The sequence below is a fragment of the Hemiscyllium ocellatum genome, chromosome 18 (genome assembly GCF_020745735.1).
Source record: "Hemiscyllium ocellatum isolate sHemOce1 chromosome 18, sHemOce1.pat.X.cur, whole genome shotgun sequence".
Classification (NCBI taxonomy): domain Eukaryota; kingdom Metazoa; phylum Chordata; class Chondrichthyes; order Orectolobiformes; family Hemiscylliidae; genus Hemiscyllium; species Hemiscyllium ocellatum.
Window position 1 is genome coordinate 74855408 of NC_083418.1, and position 23420 is coordinate 74878827.

General features: G+C 43.3%; 1 protein-coding gene across 1 annotated transcript in view; it reads right to left on the minus strand.

Annotated features, from left to right (window-relative positions):
- Positions 1-23420, minus strand: part of slc17a6a (solute carrier family 17 member 6a) — a 71377-nt gene that overhangs the window by 17568 nt on the left and 30389 nt on the right. Inside the window, exons 7-9 of the mRNA XM_060838609.1 lie at positions 16866-17008; positions 10837-10986; positions 4400-4532 (exon numbers count right to left, since the gene is read on the minus strand). Coding sequence (XP_060694592.1) covers positions 4400-4532; positions 10837-10986; positions 16866-17008 — 426 coding nt within the window. The remainder of the gene's footprint in view (positions 1-4399; positions 4533-10836; positions 10987-16865; positions 17009-23420) is intronic.

A 23420-nucleotide genomic window follows, 5' to 3' on the forward strand; every position in this document is an offset into this window, starting at 1 on the left:
TCTATGGCCCATAAAAGAACCATAAAACACTACAGCTAATTAAACCATAAATCATCATTTAAATGTTATAGTTTTGAAAAATAATTTACATTAGTTATTTATGTTTCTGTTCAACTTATTCTGTAATACATAGTAATTCTAATTGACAATTTTTCATAGTATTAACGAGGAATCACTTTAAAGGTGTTTATATTTGAATGCCATCATAACTATAGAATGCATCAACACAGCAGTGTAATAAAATAATTTTGAACCTCAGAAGCAAAATTATAATACGCCATATATTACTAAGCAACTTAAGTAGTTTCCAAGGAGATTTCGAAAGGTAAATCAATTATTAATATGATGAAACAGTTGAACCAAAATTATCACAGAAACTGTTGGCTTTTGCAAAGGTCTGAAGGCAATGACACAATGAACTATTAATCTATGGTAGATTGCAAAATTTGAAGTCAATAAAGAAAAAACTGGAATGAGAAAGCTAGCCTAATGGTGACCACATAATCACCATCAGTTACTGCAAATAATCACCTGGATTGCTGGTGTTCCTTAGAGAAATCTGCTATCCTTACCCTGTCTGGACTATGTGTAACTCCAGACCCACAGCAATGTAATTAACTCTTGGCTACCCTTTGGACAGTAAATACTGGCCTGGCTAGCAGTGCCCACATCTCATGAATAAATTTGTGAAATGTGTGTGTCTGTGTAGAGTTTGTACATTTGCCCTGTGTCTATGTGGTTTGCTTCAGTTTCCTCCCACAATCCAAAGATATGAAGATTAAATTAATTGACCGTACTAAATTGCCCATAGTGTTCAGGGATGTGTAGGTTACATTCATTCAAGGAATGGGTCTGGGTAGGGTTGCACTTTGGAGGGTCAATGTGGACTTGTTGGGCTAATGGCCTGTTCCCACACTGTAGGAATTCTAATTTTCAAAAAAGCTATAAAATCTGGACCATTGTGCTAATGATGTACCATCTTAGGATTGTGTTGCCCGCTGTGATGTAATTGAATAATAAGGTGTACTCAATTTTCTAATAATTGGTGTTAATCTGGTCAAGCACACAATAAATTTCACAAATTTATTGTGCCAAAGAAACTAAGCAGGTTGTGCAGCATCAGTTTAGAATATCCAAAGAAGAATCATATCCAAAGCATGGACTATGCTTCTCTTTGTGCAGATCTCCAGCATCCGTAGTATTTTGCCAATGTTTTTCCTCTATCCTTCTTAGCAGCCAGAATTTGCAGATGTCTGGCCTTAGATATTCCACTATATTTCTGATGAGGCCTGAGAGCAGCTCTAAAGAAATATCTAGCCAAGAAGTTAATGATTAGCAGATACTGAGGTGGAGATAAGTACCACTTCATAGAGAACTCAGGACTAAACTGGATTACCCAGAACGCTTCATAACATGAACTGGGGGTTGAAAACAAGCTCTTTGTTTTGATATTTTATGAAACATATAGATCTCTTATGTTAAGCTAACATGCTATTGGGAAACCTGCTATTGTCAAGACAAACTCAATATTTTATTCTGCCAATGAAGCAATCTTGCTATAGCTTGGGGCAATTTCAGAACTTCAAAACTGAAGTGGTGATTGTTATTTTCTTACTGTTAGTCTGTAATTTTGTTACTAATTGTACTTCTTCTCTTGTGTTAACGAGATTGAACTTGACCATTCCTTGCAGAATAGATGTTTTGATCATTTCACCCTACAATCCTTGAGGTTATGAATTACAAATGGATCTGCTTCCATCCTTTGAACTTGACTGGACTCCAGAGGCTGAACCGCAAGGTCATATTCCATAACAGCAAGTATTCTTTACTCTTTGTCTGCATGCCCTTAAACCCATATAAGAAATCTGATATTCGCCAACACCAAACGTTTCTGACTATATTTCATTCAAGCCTTGCATACAATAAAGCAGCAGGTTCAGTAATCAGGTTATGTATCTAAACAATATTCTACTATTCTCAATATCGCAGCATTGATCAAATGACACTAACCATTTATGTTCATAAAATATCGTCAACATAAGAATACATCTCAAGGCACTTCACAGTGGTTTTATAAAACAAGTTATGACACCAAGTCTCATAAGAAAGTATTAGGTTTGATGACCAAAAAGCCTGGTTAAGGACATCGATTGTGAGGAGTGCTTTTTTTTGTTCTGAATGACAGGTAGTGACTAGTCAGTACTGCAGTGATCAATACTGGGATCACAGTTATTCACAATAAACATTAATGATTTAGAGGAGGGAATCAAATGTAATATCTCAAAATTTGCAGATGACACAATGCTGGGTGGAAGCGTGAGCCGTGAGGAGGATGCAGAGATGTAGCAGTGTAATTTGGACAGGCTGAATCAGTGGGCAAGTGCATGGCAGATACAATACAATGTGGATAAACGAGAGGTTATATCCTTTGGTAACAAAAATAGGAAGACAGCTTATTATTTGAATGGCTGTAAATTGTGAGAGGGGAATGTTCAAGGAAACCTGGGTGTCCTCAGGCACTGGTCACTGAAAGTAAGTGTGCAGGTGCAGCAGGCAGGAAAGAAGGTAAACTGTATGCTGGTCTTCATAGGGAGAGGATTCGAGTACAGGTACAGGAATGTCTTAACACAACTATACAGGGCATTTGGTGAGGCCACACCTGGAATATTACTATCAGTTTTGGCCTCATTATTTGAAGAAGGATCCTATAGAGGGAGGGCACCAAATTGATTCCTGAGATGGCAGGACTGATGTATGAGGAGTGGTTGAGTCAGTTAGGATTGTATTCACTGGACCTTAGAAGAATGAGGAGGGATTTCATAGAAATCTATTAAATTCTAACAGGACCACACTAGTGAGATGCAGGAAGGATGCTCCTGATTGTGGGAGAGTCCAGAACAAGGGGGAGTAGCTTAAAGACTGAGATGAGGAGAAATTTCTTCACCCACAGAGTGGTGAGCCTGTAGAATTCACTACCATAGGAAGTGATTCAGCCCAATACGTTACATGCTTTCAAGAAGGGGGTAGATATAACTCTTGTGGCTAAAGGAATCAAGGATATGGGGGGAGGATGAGATTAGGGTATTGAACTTGATGATCAACTGTGATCATACTGAAATGTGGAGCAGGCTCAAAGGGCTGAATGGCCTACTGCTATTCCTATCTTCTATGTTTCTATGTTTTAAAGAGTAAAGCGTGGTGCAGTGAGGGTATTCCACAGCTTTAAGGACAAGGCAATTGAAGGTAATGCTATCAATGGTGAGAGATTAATATTAGGATGTACAGAAGGCCAGAATTAGAGGAGTTCAGATTAAGAGAGTTGCTGAGCGCTCTTGTGGCATAGTGGTGTGCCCTTACCTCTGAGCCAGGAGATCTGGGTTCAAGTCCCACCTACTCCAGGGGTGTGTCATAACAATACTGAACAAGCTGATTGGAAGCTATCTGAAAAGTGAATCATGGGTTCTGATGGTGCAGTGGTAACTTCTTAACAAATAGGACTGGACTAATAACATTTCTGATTGGGTTGATCAGAAAATATATTTAGCTATTTTCTAGCCCTAACCTTATGAGATTAAATCAGTCAATTCACAACCTTAGTGTCACATTTGATGCCAGGATGAACAACTGGCCTCATATTTGTGCCAATAGTAAGATACTTATTTCCACTTCCATACCATCTCCCAATTTTGCTTCTGTCTCAGTTCAATTGTTGCTGAAAATTTAGTTCTTGCCACCATTGCTTCTCCAATTGAATATCCCAATGGCTGGACTCCCACATTATGCTCTCATTGATGTCACCCAAAATTTTGCTACCTGTGCCTTAACTCATACCAACTCCCATTCAACTGTCACCCGGTTTTAAATTTCTCATTGTTATTTTCAAATGTGTGCATGACCTTCCCCTTCCCCCTCCACACAGGGTTCAAATTCCTCCATGGTATCTGCACAGGTCTAAATCTGAGCTCCAAATTTAAATGTTTCCAATTTTAACTCTTCCACCATTAATGGCCGAGACTTCAGCTGCTTAGGTCCCAAGTTCTGGAATATGCCTCTCTACCTTGCTTCCCCTTTTAGACACTCCTTGACTACACTTTCAGCCATCTGACCTAGTATCTTTTTATGTGATTCGGTGCCATTTCACTCTCTATAATACACCATGAAACACGGTTTTGTTATGTGAAAAATGTCAAATAAACACACGTTGTTGTTGTAGGATTTACACAGAAGTGTCAAGTGTGAACTACTGTATTCCAAATACTAGGTGTACCACTCTATGGTAGGTATAGTTTGAATGGAATGAGTTTAGAAATTTTTAAGCAACATTTCAATAGCACTGACCCCCTCCCCCCCCCCCCCCCCCCACACCCCCCCCCCCCCCCCCACTAAAAATGAGACGTACCTCCACAGTTCATTATCTTTCTGACATTTGTGGTTGAAAGTATCCTCTTGCTTCTGAGGTGATCAGCAATCTGCCCACCAATGGGTACTACAATCGTCATGACAAGATGGGGCAAAGCTGATAGAATCCCCACCTGGAATGATAAAATAGTTAAAGGCAACAGGGAATATTGTTTATCCACTTTTATAAATGGACAGAAACAAATATGAATTACTGGAATTAAATTACTGAAGATTTTCTCTGATAAGATTGTGAACAGACTGACTTAATCTCATTAACTCTTCAAATATATTTTCTCATCAACCTGCTCAGAAATGTTACCAATGGGAGGCTGTAGCCCAGGCCTATTTGCCAAGAAGTTGTCACTGCAGCATCCAAATCCCTATTTCACTATTCAGATAGTTTCCAATCGGCTTGTTCAGGGATGTTACGATATACCTTTGGAGCAGATGTGACTTGAACCCAAATCTCTGGCTCAGAGATAAGACCACTCCCACTGTGCCACAAGACCCCTCAGCAACTCTCTTAATCTGAACTCCTCTAAATCTGACCACTTGATGTCAAGTCCAAAGTATTCAAAGGCCACAAGAAGATTAGGACTGTGGCTTTAGAACAGCCCAGTAGTTTTCAACCACTCTCAGTCTATTATCACATTGTATGGTTTGCCTTCAGTTCAGACCACCCATTCTCTGTTACCCATTGCTCTCATTATCACTTATTCCATTTCTCTTCTGTCCTGGATTGCTATCCGCAATCCACTCCACCTACTCGTATCATGTACCTCTCTCCCTCTCTCCCTCTCTCTCTCTCTGGGTTCTATCACCACCCATCCTCTCCCCTCTCCCCCCATCCTCCTCCCCTAACCTCAACTTCAGCATAAATACCAGACTTTCCTAGTTGCTGTCAGAAGAGTCACCAAACTCATTATGTTAACTCTGCTTTCTTCCCTTAGACGCCACCAGACCTGTTACATTTTGACAGCAATTTCTGTCTTTGTTTCACCAGAAGGCTATCAGTAGTGAATTTGCAGAAAGTCTTTGCTTAAACTACATGCTTTTTTCAATAGGATCTCAATAAGAATTGGCAAAAATAACACAGTGTAAAAGAACAGAAGGATGAAAAGAAAATTATTTTGATAAAGTAAAGAAAGAGAGATGTTTGTAAACTGCTATAGGGAAAGGTGAATGGACCCTGAAGAATATTAGCTTTGCTGTATGCAAAGCCATGATTTCACTGGAGACTTTGGTCAATTATTCTTTCACAGGATGAAGGCATCACAGCAAAGGCAGTATTTGGATCCCATTTCCAATTGCCCTCACATTGTGTGGATTGCTCAGTCACTTCAGAGCACTGTTTGGAGACTTTTTGATAGATCTGGAATCACATGCAGGCCAGACCAGGTTAGGATGGCAGATTTCCATCCCTCAAGAGTATCACCGAAATATTTGGGGTTTTAATGACATTTGTCATGTTTAACATAGTTAACTTTTAATTCTGGAATTATCAATTGAATTAATTTCCACCAAAGCAGGTTGAATTCATATCCTTGGGAAATTAGCTCTGCCTGTGAATCATGAGCACAGTGACATTAACACACTTTTGTCTTCCCTGTTATAGAGTCATAGAGTCACAGAGTCATCCAGTACAGAAACAGACCCTTCAGTCAAATCAGTCCATGCCAACCATTATCCCAAATTAAACAGTTCCACCTGTATTTGGCCCATAATCTTCCAAATCTTTCCTATTCACGAACTTATCCAAATGTTAGAACTGTACCTGCATCCATTGCTTTCTCTGGTAGTCCATTCCATATACTAACCACTCTCTGTGTAAAGAAGTTGTACCCTCATGTCCTTTTATATCTTTCTCCTCTCACCTTAAAAATATGCCCCACAATTAATTTTTAACTTTGGTATTATGAATTAAATTTAAATTCCCACGACAGCAACTTTGAACCCATATCCAGAGATAATTAGCTGGGCCAATGGCATTAACACAATACCTCCATTGATGTGTTGAATATTTAGACTAAGCTAAGAACGTCTGTGTTCATGAAGATGTCAAATACAAAAAAACCTCAGCTCAGCTCCATTGCTTTCATTCTAATGATGTATCACAGAGCCTTTTACTTGCAATACCTTTCTTAAAAGGCTTTCATGTCCAATAAACATTCAACATAATATACTTACATCTCAGCACAAACATGAGAAGTTTTTGAAAACCACATCTCACATTTGGACCTCATCTCACATATTCATTATTGTGAGATTAACCAAACAAGAAAATAATTTAAGTGTATCGTGTGAAGAACTAATTAACTCTTCACGCACAATTGAGAGTAGTTATGGATTTGCAGTAAGGAGGCACCAAATTACAAATGGATGAAAATCTTATTTTAAAAATATGGAATTATAGAAAAACCATGGCTGTCATTAAACAGTGACTGCCCTCTGTATTTTTAACCAGGCTTTTCAGTCTTGCTGGAATTCTGGTGAGATTTTGGTAGTTCCAGTGGCCATCTCCTTATTCTACCTTTGGCATCCACAGTATTTTGATTTATTTATCCTAACCCTGATTTCCTGGGTTCAGACTAAGTAATGCATTTTAGATAAAGGCAGATGTGACAATTAACTATCACTCTTTATGAACTCTCTTCCAACCTCTTCCATCAGGCAGAAGATTCTAAAGCTTAAACACACGTACCACCAGATTCAAGAACAGCTTCTTCCCCGCTGTTATTAGACTTTTGAATTAACTTCTCAAATTTCAAATTTAATGTTGATCTCGCTGTTTGCGCACCTTCCCTGCAGTCGTAATATTGTACTCCTCACTCTGTCCAATCTCTGTCCAATCACCGTAATACACTTTCTCTGGCATGATTTGCCTGTACTGCATCCAAAACAAAACATTTCACCGTACCTCGGTACATGTGACAATAATAAATCAAAATTTTTTAAAAAAGTACAAACCAAATGAAACACTTTTAAAATGCAGTCACTGGAACAATGTCATGATGCACAGAAGACAAACTGCAAATAGCAGGACCCCAACTCATTGATGAGACAATGACATTTAAGAATGGTGCATGAGGGACAAATAGTGGCCAGCACACTGGGGGAGTAACCAATTGTCCACTTCTTTGCATTGTAACATGGGATCTCACATGAACATTTGGAAGGACATGGTGTTACCAAAACTGAATCCACTGCTGAGGTTTATCATTGACCAGAAACTCATCTGGACTCACCACATAAACACATTGGCTACAAAAACTATGAATACTGTGGCAAGTAACTCAGCTCCTGACTTCCCAGAGCCTGTCCATCATCTACAAGGCACAATTCAGGTGTATGATGGAGTACTCCCAACAACTTGAATGAGTGATCCAGCTCCAGAGATTTGACACAATCCAGGACAAATTTTCATTGGGAGCATATCTGCAAGCATTCACTCCCTTCACCACTGACACTCAGTAGCAGCAGTGTGTACTGTCTACAAGAGGCACTGCAGAAATTCACCAAAGGTTCTTAGACAGCACTTTCCAAATCCGCGACCACTTTCATCTAGAAGGATGAGGGTAACAGATACTTGGGAACACCATCACCTGCAAGTTCCTCTCCAAGCCACTGACCATCCCAACTTGGAAAGATATTGCCATTCCTTCACTGATGCTGGGTCAAACTCCTGTAATTGCCTCCCTGAGTGCATGTGGGTTTACCTACAGCATTGGGACTGCAGCAATTCTGGAAGGCAGCTCGTCATCAAGTAGGGATGGGTAATAAATACTAGCCAGCTAGTGAGGCTCCCTATCCCACAAGCGAATAACAAAAAAGATTCAAATCCCATCGTGACAGATAATGTAATTTGTGTTCAATAGAAATCGGGAATAAAAATCTCATTTAATGGAGCCCTGTCAACTGTTTTTAAAAACCCATCAGGTTTTTTAATATTCTTCAGGCAAAGAAATGTGCCATCCTTACCTGGTCTGACCTACATGTGACTCCACACCGTCAGCAATGTGGTTGACTTTTAACAGCTAACTAAAAACTGAAAAGATGGTGGAAATCAGAAGCAAAACCAGAAACTGCTGGAAAAGATTAGCACGTCTGGTAGCATCTGGGGGGAGAAATCTCTATCATGGACATGTAATCACTTTACACATCCATTCCCCAACAGTGTGGTCACAGGGATCTTCACTTCTTCCTGGAAAAAAGGCCTGAATTCACCATCCTCCTCCACCTGGCCGAACTCATCCTCACCCTGAACAACCTCTCTTTTCACTCCTCTCACTTTCCTGTCTGACCTGGAATGGAGACACATCTGGTCCTTATGTCTGAAAGGTTTGGATTGTATGCTTGGAATTTAGATAATGACTTACTGGTATGATCAAAAAGCTATAAAGATGCTCGAATTTCCTGTTTTCTTTGGAGTTTAGCTTTGGTCTAACAGGAGTGACACTCTCCCTGACTCACTCGAATAGAACAATCATAAACCTGGACCAGTGGTTGATTATTATAAGTTATTACAATACTTTTTTGAAGAAATAACAAAGGGGATTGATGAAGGAAGAGCGGTGCACATGATCTATATGGACTTCAGTAAGGCATTCAACAAGGTTCCTCACGGTAGACTGGTTAGCGAAGTTGGATCACATGGGATAGAGTGAGAACCAACCATTTGGATACATAACTGACTCAAAAGTAGAAGACAGTGGGTGATAGTGGAGGGTTGCTTTTCAGACTGGAGGCCTGTGACCACTGGTGTACCACAAGGATCGGTGTTGGGTTCACTGCTTTTCATCATTTAAGTAAATGATTTGGATGTGAACATAGGAGGTATGGTTAGTAAGTTTGCAGATGACACTAAAATTGGAGGTGCAGTGGACTGTGAAGAAGGTTACCTCAGAGTACAATGGGATCTTGATCAGATGGGCCAATGGGCTGAGGAGTGACAGATGGAGTTTAATTTAGATAAATGTGAGGTACTGCATTTTGGAAAGGCAAATCAGGGCAAGACTTACACACTTGATGGTGAGATTCTGGGGAGTGTTGTTGAACAAAGAAACCTTGGAGTGCATGTCCATAGTTCCTTCAATGTGGAATCACAAGTAGATATGATAGTGAAGAAGGCATTTTGTATGCTTTCCTTTATTGGTCAGAGTATTGAGTACAGGAGTTGGGAGGTCATTTTGCAGCTGTACAGGACATTGATTAGGCCACTTTTGGAATACTGCATGCAATTCTGGTCTCACTGATATAGGAAAGATGTTGTGAAACTTGAAATGGTTTAGAAAAGATTTACAAGGATGTTGTTAGGTTTGGAGGGTTTGACATATAGGGAGAGGCTGAACAGGCTGAGGCTATTTTCTCCAGACCATCGGAGGCTGAGGAGTGACCATGTAAAGGTTTGTAAAATCATGAAGGACATGGATAAAGTAAATAGACAAGGTCTTTTCCCCAGGCTGGGGCAGTCCAAAATTAAAGGGCATAAGCTTAGGGTGAGAGGGGAAAGATTTAAAGGGACCTAAGGGGCAATTTTTTCATGCAGAGGGTGGTGGATATATGGAATGAGTTCCCAGAGGAAGTGGTGGAGGCTAGTACAATGACAACATTGAAAAGACATCTGGATGGATACATGAAAAGGAAGGGTTTAGAGGGATAGAGGCCAAGTGCTGGCAAATGGAACAAGTTTTATTTAGGATGTCTGATCAGCATGGACAAGTTGGACCAAGGATGTGTTTCCATGCTATTTCTCTATGATTGTATGACTCTACGTTTCCTATACCTAAAGGTATGGAGAGATGTGTAAAGAACTGGGCAAAGATACCCAAGAGGACATCTCACCTCTTTCTCGCTAATTCACTCATTTATGAGACAGTCCATGGACGATCTTCTTGATCCAATACCAATTAAGGCACTTAAATGGTCAATAAGATATGCATTAAATTCCCACTCCCTGATCAGTTAACTTCTTGATAGTTGAGAATAGTGGCTAGTTGGCAAAGGAGGTGACCTGGAAATGTGTTGCTGGTTAAAGCGCAGCAGGTCAGACAGCATCCAAGGAGCAGGAAATTCAACGTTTCAGGCAACACGTGTATGCCCGAAACATTGAATTTCCTGTTCCTTGGATGCCGCCTGACCTGCTGCGCTTTAACCAGCAACATATTTTCAGCTCTGATCTCCAGCATCTGCAGACCTCACTTTTTCCTAAAGGAAGTGACCTACCTGTTGAAGGGAGGAAGAGAACTCCAATTCCCCTTTGGCTTTCAGATTTTAAAAAACAGATCTGTGAATGGCATTTATTTAGAACCAAATCCAGAATGTGGAGGTTAATAACAAAGTTTGAGCAATACTTTACTCTTTAAAATGATTGCATCAAACAGAACTGGGCTAAGGGTCTATCCTGCTCTCAACACAAACATTTGGAATGAAAATTACCTTGCTGATTTCAAATCCAAACACTTCTTCAAAGTAGGCAGGTTGGCTAATCAGCAGCAAATAGAAAGTCCAGCTTCTACAGAAATTTGCCACAATTATTGCATAGACTGGCAGAGAGGTAAAGAACTTTCTCCATGGTGTTTTGTATTTCTATAAAATAAGATATAACATAATTAATTTGGGGTTTTTGTTGATTTTATTACATCAAGTCCACTTATAAATTATAATCCATTTACTGTATTTTTTTGTTTAGAATGTATCAGAACTAGAATCACTGAAACAAAAATCAGTGCCCTGTACAAATCCAGTGCCCTCTCCAAACCCAGTGCCCTGTACAAACCCAGTGCCCTCTCCAAACTCATTGCCCTCTCCAAACTCAATGCCCTCTCCAAACCAGTGCAGTCTCCAAATCCAGTGCCCTCTCCAAACCAGTGCAGTCTCCAAATCCAGTGCCCTCTCCAAATCCAGTGCTCTCTCCAAACCAGTGCAGTCTCCAAATCCAGTGCCCTCTCCAAACCAGTGCAGTCTCCAAATCCAGTGCCCTCTCCAAATCCAGTGCCCTCTCCAAACCCAGTGCCCTCTCCAAATCCAGTGCCCTCTCCAAATCCAGTGCTCTCTCCAAATCCAGTGCCCTCCCCAAACCCAGTGCCCTCTCCAAACCCAGTGCCCTCTCCAAACCCAGTGCCCTCTCCAAATCCAATGCCCTCTTCAAACCCAGTGCCCTCCCCAAACCCAGTGCCCTCCCCAAATCCAGTGCCCTCTACAAACCCAGTGCCCTCCCCAAACCCAGTCCCCTCTCTAAATCCAATGATCTCTCTAAACCCCGTGACCTCTCTAAATCCAGTGTCAAGAGTATGGTGTTGGAAAAGCACAGCAGGTCCTGATGAAGGACTCATGCCCGAAATGTCGATCCTCCTGCTCCTCGGATGCTGCCTGGCCTGTTGTGCTTTTCAGGTACCACACTCTCGACTCTGATCTCCAGCATCTGCAGTCCTCACTTCCTTCTCTAAATCCACTGCCCTCTTCAAACCCAGTACCCTCTTCAGACCCAGTGATCTATTTGAATAGTTTGCAGATCAGAACTTTACACTGATTTTGTTTGAAATAAAATTAATATATCCTGGTCAGTGGAGGCATCAAGTGATCAACATCCAATTAACACAAAGACTTAATCTTGTTTAAAGCTTAGAAGTTAACTATTTAAATTATCATCCAGTCTGTTCTTACAGCATAGTTTTAACTAATGAGGTGTCAACAATAAAATAATATATATTTAACTGTTCTAATGTTTTATTATTTCCAAGTTACTTCAGGAAGAACTTCTGCAGCTCAGTGGTGGGTAATTCACCTGCTCAATGGCAAATCAAACAAAAGGCTTGCCTGTATAAATAAAAAGTGTTCACGGAGAATAATATGTCACTTGTTGCATTTCATTCTGGGGCTGTAACTTTTCAGATGCTTTCTAATCAACCTGCTCAGAGGTCCCATTGGAGCAGGGGAGACTTGAACCTAGGCCTTCTGAGATAGGGACACTACCACTGCACCATCAGAGCCATTCAGCTATACCATTTCATTTATCTTCCAAAGAAAGACATTTTATTGTCCAATTAAATAATTACTGTAGAATCTGAATGTTTAACTAGATTGTTCTTTAATGTCTGAAGACATAGTTGCAAACTTGATTTTGTTCTTGTGCAGCTCAAAAAAACAATCACTAAAAGAAAGCCCCAGTACTTTCGAAATGGCACTAACAGGGTAAAATCACAGTGTTCTGTTAATATTGAGTTGAATATTATTCTTATACAGTAGTAACACTCGAATGGATTTTCTCCAAGTTTCAAGCTCAGAGTCCCTCTCTGATGTCATCCAACTCTAGTTCATTGTTTGATTCTATTTCAATCTCTTGAGTTATCATTTCTCTGAGTATACAGACTGTGAGGTCTGCAGATGCTGGAGATCAGAATTGAGAGTGTGTTGCTGGAAAAGCACAGCAGGTCAGGCAGCATCTGAGGAACAGGAGAATCAACATTTTGGACTGAAGCAATCCTGATAAAGGGCTCCAGCCCGAAACATCGATTTTCCTGCTCCTCGAATGCTGCCTGACCTGCTGTGCTTGTTCAGCAACACAGCCTCAACTCATTTCTCTGAATGTAGCAGGATCTACTGCAAATAATTCAGCTTCCTTCTCTGGTGAAGATCTGCATGTTTGATCCTTCTCAATGCGTTGACATTCATATGCAGGTCAAAAAGTGTAGTGCTGGAAAAGCACAGCCAGTCAGGCAGCATCCGAGTAGCAAGGGAGTTCAGCTTGAAGTGTCAATTTTCCTGCTCCTCGGATGCTGCCTGACTGGCTGTGCTTTTCCAGCACCACACTTTTTGACTCTGATCTCCAGTCCTCACTTTCTCCCAGTTGACATTTATATGCCTCTGCTATTGCTTGTATATTGACTCTGGCTGAAATTATTCTGTTCCTGCCATTTTGTAGCCCATCCATGTCAGTTCTGTCACATTCAACAACAATTTGTCTGCATTTCCTGTAATATCTGCTGATGTTATGTAACCATTACTAACCCTCGTCTCTTATCATGCTCTTCCTTATTGGCTCCCTAAATAACAGTGCTATCTGAGGTAAAGTTGTACATCTCTATGACTCTATGACTATGACTCTATAAAGTCTGCTCCTGAAATTCATAATATCACCTTATGGATATTGTATTGTAAATCTCTGGTGCTGAACTGAAGGCAAATAGCAATCCTTTGTATCTGTAAAGTCTTCAATGAGGAACAAACGTTGTCATCTTCCTTGAATTAAGATAAAACTGGCAAGTTGGCATGCCTCCCAAATCGAATTTGGAGAATATTTTGCCTGTTGATAAATATTTCATCTACAGAGGGAACTAGATGACATTCTCCCTCGTCATCTCTTCATTCATCTCTCAGGAATGGGTCTGATATCACAATTTCACTGAGGCAGAGTGCTGCTTCTTCAACTGACTCCATGATCTCTTGGTTTTGGATAATCCTAGATCTTTGCCTCACTTTCCCTCTCAGGCTAAAAAGAGTTCTGTGTACAGGCTGCGATACAGACCTCATATTCTCATCAATGAATAATCTCACTTGTCAGAGTTGTAACTCCCCAATTCCTTGAAATACTCATCCAAACCCCTCTCTATACTTCTCATAAGATCTAGCACAAAATTTACACTCAATCTGATTTGTAAAACACTCAAGACTTGGGCTGTTTCTCTATTTAAAAAAGACTCACCATTCTCCTAACTCACTAGAAATTCTACCCCTATATTATAACATTTACCTCTCATCTTCAAAAAAGCATCCAAGCCATTCAAAGTGTTTTTTAGATTGGTAAGGATGAACTATTTTGATATATTTTTTGAGATGTCCACTTGATTCTCTCTATCTTTATTTCATCCCACAATGCTCTGTCCATGAGATACCTGCCACTTCCTCAATTGACAAGAACATTTACTTCAACCATCAACAATCACCAGAACGTTCTCATGATTGCTCCCATTAATGGAAACCACATCATCAAGATTGGCTATGCTTGTCCTCGCTCTCTGCACCTTCTTCAAACCATCTCACAGTTGTGCTACTTTCATCTCTTTGCTTTACTAATTCTCCACGCAACCCTCTTTGCTCAGCTTTGCATCTACACTTCTTGACAAAAGGTACTTTAGCCACACAATTTGTACATACCCTTCCTGTAGAGGGGCAGCAGACGCCTCTCCTATGATACCCAAAGTTGCCACATCTTTGTGTGTCACAAACCTCTGATGTGTACAGTTACATATTCCTAAACTCCAGGGCTCCACTTAGAGCCATAGAGTCATAAAAATGGACAGCATGGAAAAAGACCCTTCGGTCCAACTTATCCATGCTGACCAGAAATCCTGAATTAATCTAGTTCTATTTACCAGCATTTGATCCATATCCCTCTAAACTCTTCCTATGCATGTACCCATCCAGATGTATTTTAAATGTCATAATTTTACCAGCCTCCACCACTTCATTTGGCAGCTCATTCCATACATGCACCACCACCATGAAAAAGTTGCCCCTTAGGTCCCTTTTAAGTCTTTCCTTCTCACCCTAAACCTATGCCCTCTAATTCTGGACTGCCCCAACCCAGGGAAAAGACCTTGGCTATTCATCCTATCTATGGCCCTCGTGATTTTATAAACCTCTATGAGGTGATCCCTCAGCCTCCGACGCTCCAGGAAAAACAACCCCAGTCTATTCAACCTCTCCCTACAGCTCGAACCCTCCAACCCTGGCAACGTCCTTGTTAACCTGAGCTTCTCTCCTGCTGATGGTGAAGGTGAGACTACATTTCTTATGAAATTGTTCATCCAATGCTTCAAGTGCAGCTGACTTTTTCAAAGTTTCATCCAAGGTTAATCCTTCTCCCAATTCTTGAAGCTTATATTTCAAAAGTCCAGCCTTCAACATTGTACTACCATTATCCATTACCATCTACAACCATTATCCATATGGTTATCCATATGTATGATTGCAACTATCTAAAGCCTACCACAAATCAAGTACAGATTAGGCCTTTGTTTCCTCCTGTTTCTAGTTTCATTTGCCAGAAAACATGTCTTTCAGGATTGGCATTTGACATCACAAAGTTTTCATTGCATTTTCCTATTCTGCTTTTCTCCAACTCAAGCAAAATCTTGAAGTCTCCTTCGTTGAAGCAGCCATACCGAACGTGAATAAGACTGTGTTTTCTGTACCACCAGGCAAAAACAAGCCCTGAATGTCAGCACATGTTTCAAACACACAATTTCAGCCACAATTTCCATTTCAAGCCAACAGTCCTATCATCAGCCAATATATCAACATGCTTCTTTGCTAGAATGGCAGACACATAGGCTCCACCAAATGTCAAGGCACAATCCCTAAATGTCCCTGTATTTACCTCTATATTGTTCTTCAGCATTTCTCTTAATTGTCAATGTCATATCACGGGCTGAAAGAACCACTTGAAGTCATTGATATAACTTTCGTGAAGAATATGAAAACTCAATGGAAATTGTTTCGTGTTGCTGCTGCATGTGCTGTCTGGACCTTCCTTGCATTACACAACATACTTTCAGTTTCTTTCCCGAGTACCATGTAGTATTTAATACTCAAGCGATCACCCTGACAACATCCTTAAACCACCATGATATTTAAAATAATCAGTTGTAAAATGCCCAAGCAATTTGTTGTTTTATGCTTAATTCTAAGAGCTGATGGAAAAGTTCTTTCTTCCCCCATCATAATTCCAACAGCCACTGAAAAGAAATGTGTCCAAGTGTTGAGCTCTCAGTTCATTACATGTTTAACTACATAAAGGAAAGCTCTTTATATGTGTAGTATGTAATAAAATATATAAAGTCCTGATGGACAGGACAGGCTAGATGCAGGAAGAATGTTCACAATGCTGGGGAAGTCCAGAACTAGAGATCACAGTCCGGGAATAAGGGGTAAACCATTCAGGACTGAGATGAGGAAGAATTTCTTCACCCAGAGAGTTGTGAACCTGTGGAATTCTCTCCCACAGGAAGATGTTGGGGCTAGTTTGTTAGATATATTCAAGAGGGAGCTGGACATGGCCCATGTGGCTAAAGGGATCAAGGGATATGGAGAGAAAGCGGGAATGGGATATTGAGATTGCATGATCAGCCATGATAGTGGGGCAGGCTGGAAGGGCCAAATAGCCTACTCCTTCACCGATTTTCAGTGTTTCCATGTTTCTAATTATAAAGCTCAGTGCTTGTGTTAAAAAAAAGTATACATGTTATAAGCAAATAAGGTACAGTTTCAACTTGGGCATAATCCATGATTCAGGAAAGCATTGTGTCCAAAATTCAATCCTTTGGGATGCCATGATGGAGAAAATTTAATCAATGCAATTACGCACACACAGAGTTTTTGTGCATATGTTTGAGTTTCTACAGCTGTGTTTGTGTTTAATTAATTTAGCATTCCCAAAAATTAATTTTGTATAAAAATATCCATACATCTATTCCTCCAATAAGTTTGGCACTTTCTCCAATGCTCTCTTCAATATAGGTGCGTTCCTCATCTGTGATAGTTGGATGGGCTGCGGGGCTTTCATAGGATACCAGAATCCAGAACATATACCACACTATTCCAAGTGATCCTAATTCAAGAGGAAAAGCAAGAAGTATTAAATTGTGTATAATCAGGAGTTAAATGTTATTGCACAAAATACCCCTGTTCTACAACAGATCAATTGCTAGTTATTTGATATCTTGTTACTCAGTTACAACATTTCACTCAAATTGTTAGCATCTGCAAACATGGAAAGACAGTATGACTGCTGGGCAACTGAAATATGTACAAACAATTGCTAGAAGTACACAGCTGCACTATCAATATTAAAAAAGGGGAACAGTACAATATCTTAAGAGATTAGTGAACATAACAAATCATCTCAATACATTTAGCAAGGTATCGCACATAACATGAAAGCACATTGAACAATCGTGGATAGTGGAAAGGGTTCAGATTAATAAATAGGTAAAAGCAATGACTGCTGATGCTGGAAACCAGATTCTGGATCAGTGGTGCTGGAAGAGCACAGCAGTTCAGGCAGCATCCAATGAGCAGCGAAATCGACGTTTTGGGCAAAAGCCCTTCATCAGGAATAAAGGCAGTGAGCTGGAAGCGTGGAGAGATAAGCTAGAGGAGGGTGGGGTGGGGAGAGAGTAGCATAGAGTACAACGGGTGAGTGGGGGAGGAGATGAAGGTGATAGGTCAGGGAGGAGAGGGTGGACTGGATAGGTGGAAAAGAAGATAGGCAGGTTGGACAAGTCCGGACAAGTCATGGTGATTGTGCTGAGCTGGAAGTTTGAAACTAGGATGAGGTGGGGGAAAGGGAAAGGAGGAAGCTGTTGAAGTCCACATTGATGCCCTGGGGTTGAAGTGTTCCGAGGCGGAAGATGAGACATTCTTCCTCCAGGCATCTGGTGGTGAGGGAGCGGCGGTGAAGGAGGCCCAGGACCTCCATGTCCTTGGCAGAGTGGGAGGGGGAATTGAAATGTTGGGCCACAGGGCGGTGTGGTTGATTGGTGCGGGTATCTCAGAGATGTTCCCTAAAGCGCTTTGCTAGGAGGCGTCCAGTCTCCCCAATGTAGAGGAGACCGCATCGGGAGCAACGGATACAATAAATGACATTAGTGGATGTGCAGGTAAAACTTTGATGGATGTGGAAGGCTCCTTTAGGGCCTTGGATAGAGGTGAGGGAGGAGGTATGGGCACAGGTTTTACAGCTCCTGTGGTGGCAGGGGAAAGTGCCAGGATGGGAGGGTGGGTCGTAGGGGGGCGTGGACCTGACCAGGTAGTCACGGAGGGAACGGTCTTTGCGGAAAGCAGAAAGGGGTGGGGAGGGAAATATATCCCTGGTGGTGGGGTCTTTTTGGAAGTGGCAGAAATGTCGGCGGATGATTTGGTTTATGCGAAGGTTGGTAGGGTGGAAGGTGAGCACCAGGGGCGTTCTGTCCTTGTTACGGTTGGAGGGGTGTGGTCTGAGGGCGGAGGTGCGGGATGTGGACGAGATGCGTTGGATGGCATCTTTAACCCCGTGGGAAGGGAAATTGTGGTCTCTAAAGAAGGAGGCCATCTGGTGTGTTCTATGGTGGAACTGGTCCTCCTGGGAGCAGATACGGTGGAGGCGGAGGAATTGGGAATACGGGATGGCATTTTTGCAAGAGATAGGGTGGGAAGAGGTGTAATCCAGGTAGCTGTGGGTGTCGGTGGGTTTGTAAAAAATGTCAGTGTCATGTCGGTCATCATTAATGGAGATGAAGAGGTCCAGGAAGGGGAGGGAGGTGTCAGAGATGGTCCAGGTAAATTTAAGGTCAGGGTGGAATGTGTTGGTGAAGTTGATGAATTGCTCAACCTCCTCGCGGGAGCACGAGGTGGCACCAATGCAGTCATTAATGTAGCGGAGGAAGAGGTGGGGAGTGGTGCCGGTGTAATTATGGAAGATCAACTGTTCTACGTAGCCAACAAAGAGACAGGCATAGCTGGGGCCCATATGTGTGCCCATGGCTACCCCTTTGGTCTGGAGGAAGTGGGAGGATTCAAAGGAGAAATTGTTAAGGGTGAGGACCAGTTCGGCCAAACGAATGAGAGTGTCGGTGGAAGGGTACTGTTGGGGACGTCTGGAGAGGAAAAAATGGAGGGCTTGGAGGCCCTGGTCATAGAGGATGGAGGTAGATTAGATTAGATTAGATTACTTACAGTGTGGAAACAGGCCCTTCGGCCCAACAAGTCCACACTGACCCGCCGAAGCGCAACCCACCCATACCCCTACATTATCCCTTACCCCATACCACTATGGGCAGTTTAGAATGGCCAATTCACCTGACCCGCACATCTTTGGACTGTGGGAGGAAACCGGAGCACCTGGAGGTGTTGAGGGATTGGATATCCATGGTGATGATGAGGCATTGTGGGCCGGGGAAACGGAAGTCTTGGAGGAGGTGGAGGGCGTGGTTAGTGTCTCGAACGTATGTTGCGAGTTCCTGGACTAGGGGGGATAGGACAGTGTCGAGGTAGGTAGAGATGAGTTCAGTGGGGCAGGAGCATGCTGAGACAATGGGTTGGCTGGGGTGGTCAGGCTTGTGGATCTTGGGAAGGAGGTAGAACCGGGCAGTGTGGGGTTCTCGGACTATGAGGTTGGAAGCTGTGGGTGGGAGATCTCCTGAGGTGATGAGGTTCTGTATGGTCTGGGAGATGATGGTTTGGTGATGGGGGGCGGGGTCATGGTCTAGGAGGCAGTAGGAAGTGGTGTCCTCGAGTTGGCGTTTAGCTTCAGCCGTGTAGAGGTCAGTGCGCCAGACTACCACTGCGCCCCCTTTATCCGCTGGCCTGATGGTGAGGTTGGGATTGGAGCAGAGGGATTGGAGGGCTGCGCATTGTGAGGGTGAGAGGTTAGAGTGTTGGAGGGGGGTAGACAGGTTGAGGCGGTTAATGTCCCGGCGGCAGTCGGAAATGAAGAGGTCAAGGGCAGGTAATAGGCCAGCGCGGGGTGTCCAGGTGGATGCAGTGAGTTGGAGGTGGGCGAAGGGTTCCTCGGAAGGTGGGCGGGAATCCTCATTGTGAAAGTAAGCTCGGAGGCGGAGGCGACGGAAGAAATGTTCGACGTCACGGCGTGTATTAAATTCATTGATGCGTGGACGGAAGGGGATGAAGGTGAATCCTTTGCTGAGGACTGACCGTTCGTCCTCAGTGAGGGGGAGGTCTGGAGGGATGGTGGAAACTCGGTAGGGCTGGAAGCTGGGATCTGGTGTGGGTGTGGAGCTGGGAGTGGGGTCGGAGCCAGTACCTGGAGTGGGTGTGGTGGTGGGGGAATGGGGGTGGAGTCATGAGCAGGGGTAATGTGCCCCTCAGGGTTCTGGGGGTTGGGGATAGTGACAGTGGGGTCTGTGGGGGGGGTGTCAGCAGACTGCAGGTGAGTGGCGCTGGTGGGGGGGGAAGTGGTGGCAGACATGGCAGTAGGGGTGGCGGAAGTCACTGAGCGAGTGGCATCAGTGGTGATGTGAGGGCCGGAAGTGGCTTTGGGAGTGGCCATGATGGGGGCGGAAGTGATATCATCAATCAGCATGGGGGTGGAAACTGCACCAGCCGCATGGCTAATGGCGTTTCCGAGGCCGGGGGAATCTTCTGGAATGTTTGAGGAGCGCTGGTTATGGAGGTGGGTAGATAAAAGTTTGTAGTACTTACAGTTTTTGATGTTTGAGATGGAGTTGAAATACTGTTTGTTGAGAGTATGAATTCTCCTGAGGATGTAGTATAGAGTGGGCCCTTTGCAATTCTGAGAGAGTGTGGCTCAACACCCATGGCCAGTATTTTGTAAAATTACCCTGAAGATAATGATACTTAAATTTTTCAATTAAAAATAGCTACATGATAAGGGAGATATCCATGATTTCAGATTTATGTGCTATGTTTTTTTTTAAACAGACCATGGGAGTGCCCTTCAATTTACTCCAAAACCTAACCAAACCAGAAAATCTTCTTTTCCACCTATCCACTCCCCCCTCTCCTCCCTGACCTATCACCTTCATCTCCTCTCCCACTCACCCATTGTACTCCATGCTACTCTCTCCCCACCCCACCCTCCTCCAGCTTATCTCTCTATGCTTCCAGCTCTCTGCCTTTATTCCTGATGAAGGGCTTTTGCCCGAAACGTCAATTTTGCTGCTCGTTGGATGCTGCCTGAACTGCTGTGCTCTTCCAGCACCACTGATCCAGAATCAGATTAATAAATAGTTGAGTAAAAATGGTTACCACATTTTGAAGACAGTCTCTTGCTAACTCAGTTTCCACTGACTCAACTTTGAAACATACTTGAGAAATTTTCTTTCACTCGTTTATCTAATTTTTTTTTTGTAACGAACGCACTTATGCACAAGATCCATTCTGCTCAACAGCTTCTCAACAATAATTTTCTGAATCTACACTGAATCTACTGGCTCAACACCCATGGCCAGTATATTGTCAAATTACCCTGAAGACAATGATACTTAAATTTTTCAGTTAAAAATAAAAAAAGTAATCTAATCTAATCTAAAATGATAAGGGAGATATCCATGACTTCAGATTTATGTGCTGTGTTTTATTTTTAAAGAGACCATGGGAGTGCCCTTCAATTTACTCCAAAACCTAACCAAACCAGGAAATGCTGAAGAAACACAAGTCTAGCAGCATCCATAGAGAGAAAAACAGAGTTAATATTTCAAGTCCAATACTTTTGTAAATCCTGATAAAGGGTCACCAGATTTGAAATGCTATCTCTGTTTCTCTCTATAGTTGCTGCCAGACCTGTTGAGTTTCTCCAGCACTTTTCATTTTTGTTTGAGATTTCCGCCATGCAAAGGTTTTTTTTTGGTTTGAATCCGCGAAAGTAACTTTTCTTGCTGGCCAGGACTCATTAAAGAAATAACGCTGTCGGAAGATGTGCAGGTGAGGTGAATTGGCCATGCTAAATTGCTGAAAATGTGTTGCTGGTTAAAGCACAGCAGGTTAGGCAGCATCCAAGGAACAGGAAATTCGACGTTTCGGGCCAGAGCCCTTCATCAGGAATGAGGAGAGGGCGCCAGGCAGGCTAAGATAAAAGGTAGGGAGGAGGGACTTGGGGGATGGGCGATGGAGATGTGGTAGATGGAAGGAGGTCAAGGTGAGGGTGATAGGCCGGAGTAGGGTGGGGTGGAGAGGTCAGGAAGAGGATTGCAGGTTAGGAGGGCGGTGCTGAGTTCAAGGGAATCGACTGAGACAAGGTGGGGGGAGGGGAAATGAGGAAACTGGAGAAATCTGAGTTCATCCCTTGTGGTTGGAGGGTTCCCAGGCGGAAGATGAGGCGCTCTTCCTCCAACCGTCGTGTTGCTATGTTCTGGCGATGGAGGAGTCCAAGGACCTGCATGTCTTCGGTGGAGTGGGAGGGAGAGTTAAAGTGTTGAGCCACGGGGTGGTTGGGTTGGTTGGTCCGGGCGTCTCAGAGGTGTTCCCTGAAGCGTTCTGCAAGTAGGTGGCCCATCTCCCCAATATAGAGGAGGCCACATCGGGTGCAGCGGATGCAATAGATGATGTGTGTGGAGGTGCAGGTGAATTTGTGGCGGATATGGAAGGATCCCTTGGGGCCTTGGAGAGAAGTAAGGGAGGAGGTGTGTGTGCGCAAGTTTTGCATTTCCTGCGGTTGCAGAGGAAAGTGCCGGGAATGGAGGTTGAGTTGGTAGGGGGTGTGGACCTGACGAGGGAGTCACGAAGGGAGTGGTCTTTGCGGAACGCTGATAGGGGAGGGGAGGGAAATATATCCCTGGTGGTGGGGTCCGTTTGGAGGTGGCGGAAATGACGGCGGATGATACGCTGTATACGGAGGTTGGTGGGGTGGTAGGTGAGAACCAGTGGGGTTCTGTCTTGGTGGCGGTTGGAGGGGCGGGGCCCAAGGGCGGAGGAGCGGGAAGTGGAGGAGATGCGGTGGAGGGCATTGTCGATCACGTCTGGGGGGAATCTGCGGTCCTTTCCGTCATTTCCGCCAATTCTAAACTGACCCCACCACCAAGGATATATTTCCCTCCCCTCCCCTATCAGCGTTCCGCAAAGACCACTCCCTTCGTGACTCCCTCGTCAGGTCCACACCCCCCACCAACCCAACCTCCACTCCCGGCACCTTCCCCTGCAACCGCAGGAAATGCAAAACTTGCGCCCACACCTCCTCCCTTACTTCTCTCCAAGGCCCCAAGGGATCCTTCCATATCCGCCACAAATTCACCTGCACCTCCACACACATCATCTATTGCATCCGCTGCACCCGATGTGGCCTCCTCTATACTGGGGAGATGGGCCGCCTACTTGCAGAACGCTTCAGGGAACACCTCTGGGACGCCCGGACCAACCAACCCAACCACCCCGTGGCTCAACACTTTAACTCTTCCTCCCACTCCACCGAGGACATGCAGGTCCTTGGACTCCTCCATTGCCAGAACATAACAACACGACGGTTGGAGGAAGAGCGCCTCATCTTCCGCCTGGGAACCCTCCAACCA